The sequence below is a fragment of the Temnothorax curvispinosus genome, unplaced genomic scaffold, assembly GCF_003070985.1.
Source record: "Temnothorax curvispinosus isolate PA1 unplaced genomic scaffold, ASM307098v1 QBEX01013904.1, whole genome shotgun sequence".
NCBI classification, from domain to species: Eukaryota; Metazoa; Arthropoda; class Insecta; order Hymenoptera; family Formicidae; genus Temnothorax; species Temnothorax curvispinosus.
The window spans coordinates 1-4,216 of NW_020223684.1; the positions used below are offsets into that span (position 1 = coordinate 1).

The following is a 4,216-nucleotide window of genomic DNA, read 5'->3' on the forward strand; positions in this document are numbered from 1 at the left end:
GTTGCCAGCTTTTGTAAAAATCACGTAAACGGCACTGAGCACAAGAACATCTGCGCTCCCCTGGAACTACGTTTTCGTTCAGATTTATTAGCTATGAGAGGAGAAGCCGGTCCTCCAGATATGCGTTGTTACTTGCGACACGTTACCGACGAGGGTAAATTTCAGAACATGAAGGACTTTATAAACGCTCATTGGAATATTCCGACCGACTCGGAGATGCAGCGCAATATTTTGATAGGCCAACACTCGGTAGAACTGACACGTCCCTTGACGTTGTTTCATGCTATGCGATTATTGAACTATGTCCCAAAAAACAAAGCTATAGTCATTCATGTTGTAGGTGCCGGTTTCCGGGAAGAATTGAGCTTGAAGGGGTGGGAAGTTTTTTTACATTTAATAGGGACCGCGATCTCAGTGACGATTATAATGATTGGGCCAGAATTACAACTTAAAGCCCATCGTTTATCGGAATACTTTTGCAATCACTGGAAGTTGCCGGAGGACAAAAATTTGACGTTTGATTTTTACGATATGTTATACGAGAACTATGCGCGCAGCCCGTCATTCGTAAAACCGGACTTGGTTGTTGGATTTGATCTGGGTATTCAGGAGCATGAACTTGGGTCCAGTAAGAAAACGTGGGCGCCGTCCATTAAGCTGATAGCGAAACAAAACTGTCCGTTCATCTTAACTTGTGGTTTCACTTTGCAGAACTTTAAGAAGGAGTTAGACAAAATAAACACAATCCTAGGTAGAAAGGTAAACTATCTGTATAGTGGAGTGAATCCATTCGCTGGTTTAAGTCCGTTTAGAAAAGCCGCGCCGGAGTATGTACTTTTTACGAATCAGTGTATGGTTGTTTATAGGAGTCTTTGTAACTAATATAGTTTAAGCGTAAGTAATTTAAGATTTAAGCGACCGATAAAAACTAAAAGTTGTGTTTGATACCGAGGAAAACGTGTCGCGTGCGAAATGAAAGAGTATACACTATAGTTAAATGGAATTTAACATTTAAAAATACAACGGATGGAACGCAGAGAAAACTTAATATGAACTACAATTGCGGATCGCGATGTGTCTTCACGTAACAAATTCCTAAAGACCTGAGATCTGATACTTCGGAATATCTGATTATATTTATATACCTGAAAATTTCAGGGTCTATTTTTTATTTTAGAGTCGTTTTTGTATCAGTCGAGCGTAATTGATTTTTTTTTATCGTAAAATATTAATGCAATGACCGTTTTTTTTTAATTTTGTTTAATGAATGCAAGACTTTTCGTTAATTGTTTAAAATAAAGTTTTTATCTTTGTAATAAACCATATATCAAATATTTTCGAAATGGTAGTTATTTTCTCCTCTCCTGTCCTCTCTCCGCTCCTTCTCCATCGATAGTTATGACATCTCTCATATCACACTTGTAAACAGATCCCTGTGACAATTGACGATCAAGACAATGGCGCAGAAATCGAGTGGCCGTATAGCAGTGAAGTTTCCCGCCGTCCTTAATTTACGTGAGTATTATTTCGAGGAGCGTCTGTTCCGATGAGATTATTAACATTACTAATTGTATCATATATATGTGCTACGATTAACGAAATTCAATAAATATTTCTATATAAAATGCGTTTCGGCGGAAGCCTGCATGTCGCCGATTATTAGAAATGTAGGTTACAGGTGGTTACAGGAAGAGCGTATTTACAGATCTGGCGATTCGAAAACACACTCTAGATTGCATCTAACGATTACACTTTATTTGTTATTGCAGGCTTCAGTCTCACGCGGATACCAGAGCTAAGCAGATAGCTGTCTGGAAAAGCTTGGTGCTCGAGTACTGTCGCATCACGAAGAAGGCGATCGTGAACGTGCACGAGTGCACACGAATCCTCTATTTAATAACGCCAGCAAAAACAGTATCCTTTCTATTTGTCGCATCGAATAATAATTAATTATTCCTCCAATTCTGTGATATGTTTTACTTAACGCTCACGTCCTACAGGTGCAACCTGTGAAATCACAACATTCTAAACATTACATATCTTTTGCACTGAAGGAGACTTCGATATAACGAGACCATGTGGGCAAGACTCGCAGAAGCCATGGGATTAGAATACAAGGAGGAAAAAATTCCTAACGCGTATAACATGTGGTTCTATGCGACCATGTGTCACGTATGCAAAGGATTCGGGGACGGTGTCCTTTTAAAGAAGTGCGGTGGCTGCAGAATGATCTCCTATTGTGGTCAGGAACATCAGAAGGAGCACTGGAAGCTTCATAAACCTTTGTGCAAAGCTATTCAGGACGTGTTGCGAGACTACAGTATGGATAATCCCATTATAACTGTATCATCTTCGGGTGAAACTCTGGAGAACGAAAGAAAGAAGAGTTACTTTATGTTGTTAATATCGAACAAGCTGGGACGTCCATTGAAGTTCGAAGAGGGGCAAATGTTCTGTTTTCCAAGAGAATGTCTGATTTGCCACGAACGGAACGCTCAGTCGTTGAAGGATTGTCGCAAGTGTGTTGCCAGCTTTTGTAAAAATCACGTAAACGGCACCGAACATAAGAACATCTGCGCTCCCCTGGAACTACGTTTTCGTTCAGATTTATCAGCTATAAGAGGAGAAACCGGTCCTCCAGATATGCGTTGTTACTTGCGACACGTTACCGACAAGGGTAAATTTCAGAACATGAAAGACTTTATAAATGCTTATTGGAATATTTCGTCTGACTCGGAGATATCGCGCAATATCTTGATAGGCCAACACTCGCTACATCTGACACGTCCCTTGACGTTATTTCATGCTATGCGATTATTGAACTATGTCCCAAAAAGCAAAGCTATAGTCATTCATGTCGTAGGTGCGTGTTACTCGGAAGAATTCTGCTTGATGGGGTGGGAAGTTTTGCCGCGTTTAATAGGGACCGCGATGCCAGTGACGATTATAATGATCGGGCCGGAATTACAGCTTCAAATCAATCCGGAATACGTTTGCAATAACCGTATGTTGCCGGAGAACAAACATTTGACATTTGATTTTTACGATATGTTATACGAGAACTATGTACGCAGCCCGACATTCGTAAAACCGAACTTGGTTGTTGGATTTGATCTGGGTATTCAGGAGCATGAACTTGGGTCCAGTAAGGAAACGTGGGCGCCGTCCATCAAGCTGATAGCGAAACAAAACTGTCCGTTTATCTTAACTTGTCGTTTCAGATTAGAGAACTTTAAGAAGGAGTTAGACAGAATAAACGCAATCCTAGGTAGAAAGGTAAACTATCTGTATAGTGGAGAAAATCCATTCGCTAGTTTGAGTCCGTTTAGAAACGTCGCGCCGGAGTATGTACTTTATATGAATCAGTATATAGTTATTTACAGGAGTCTTTGTTTGTAAGTGATGTAATTTAAACGTAATTTTAAGCGACCGATACAAATTAAAGGCTGTGTTTGATACCGAAGGAAACGTGTCGCGTACGAAATGAAAGAGTACACTAGTTAAATGGAATTTTAACGTTTAAAAATGCAATGGATGGGAAGCAGAGAAAACTATGAACTACAACCACGAATCGCGATGTGTCTTCACGAAACAAACTCAAAAAGACTGATCCGATACTGCGAAATGTCTGCTTATATTTATATGCCCAAAAATCATAGGGTCTGTTTTTTTTTTATTTATATAGTCGATTGTGTTACATATCAGTCGAACGTAATGGATAATTCTTTTTAATCCGATATTCTGGAATGTATGCTTGTATTTGTAATCCCAAAAATCTTTGGGACTTTTTTTTATTTATATTAGAGTCGATTATATCAGTCGAGCGTAATGGATTTTTGTTTAACTTAAAATGTCAATCTAATGATACCGTTTATTTTTATTTTGTTTAATGAATACAAGACTTTTTGTTAATCATTTGTAACGAAGACACGACTTTTCGTTAATAAAATATATATGAAGAATCTGTATACTAAATGCTGCAATTATTTCTCCATCGATGTTTCTGAGATGTTTAACATCACACGTGCGACAGCTACCTGCGACAGTCTACGACCAAAACAATAACAGACACTAAGTGGCAGTACAGTGAGTACAGTCCCGCCGTTCGGTTCTTTACGTGAGTATTGTTTCGAGGAGCGTCTGTTCCAATAACATTATTAACATTACTAATAGTAGCATATATATATGTACTACGATTAACAAAATTAAATAAATA

General features: G+C 38.8%; 2 protein-coding genes across 4 annotated transcripts; both read left to right on the forward strand.

Moving 5' to 3' along the window:
• The first annotated feature begins 9 nt into the window (after positions 1-9).
• Positions 10-1,183, forward strand: LOC112464099. 2 transcript variants are annotated; one of them, XM_025030893.1, is made up of 2 exons: positions 10-249; positions 341-1,183. In XM_025030893.1, the coding sequence occupies exon 2, from the start codon at positions 427-429 to the stop codon at positions 880-882; it is 456 nt and encodes a 151-aa protein (XP_024886661.1). In that variant the 5' UTR covers positions 10-249; positions 341-426; the 3' UTR covers positions 883-1,183. Both variants share the same exon structure in this region, with proteins under 2 accessions (XP_024886661.1, XP_024886662.1).
• Positions 1,184-1,463: 280 nt separating this feature from the next.
• On the forward strand, positions 1,464-3,965 carry LOC112464098. Of its 2 annotated transcripts, none has more exons than XM_025030890.1 (3): positions 1,464-1,515; positions 1,770-1,914; positions 2,001-3,965. In XM_025030890.1, exon 3 carries the CDS (start codon positions 2,077-2,079, stop codon positions 3,397-3,399), a length of 1,323 nt encoding a protein of 440 aa, XP_024886658.1. In that variant the 5' UTR covers positions 1,464-1,515; positions 1,770-1,914; positions 2,001-2,076; the 3' UTR covers positions 3,400-3,965. The 2 variants fall into 2 exon arrangements, with proteins under 2 accessions (XP_024886658.1, XP_024886659.1); XM_025030891.1 differs by lacking the exon at positions 1,464-1,515 and adding an exon at positions 1,586-1,667.
• Positions 3,966-4,216: the final 251 nt, after the last annotated feature.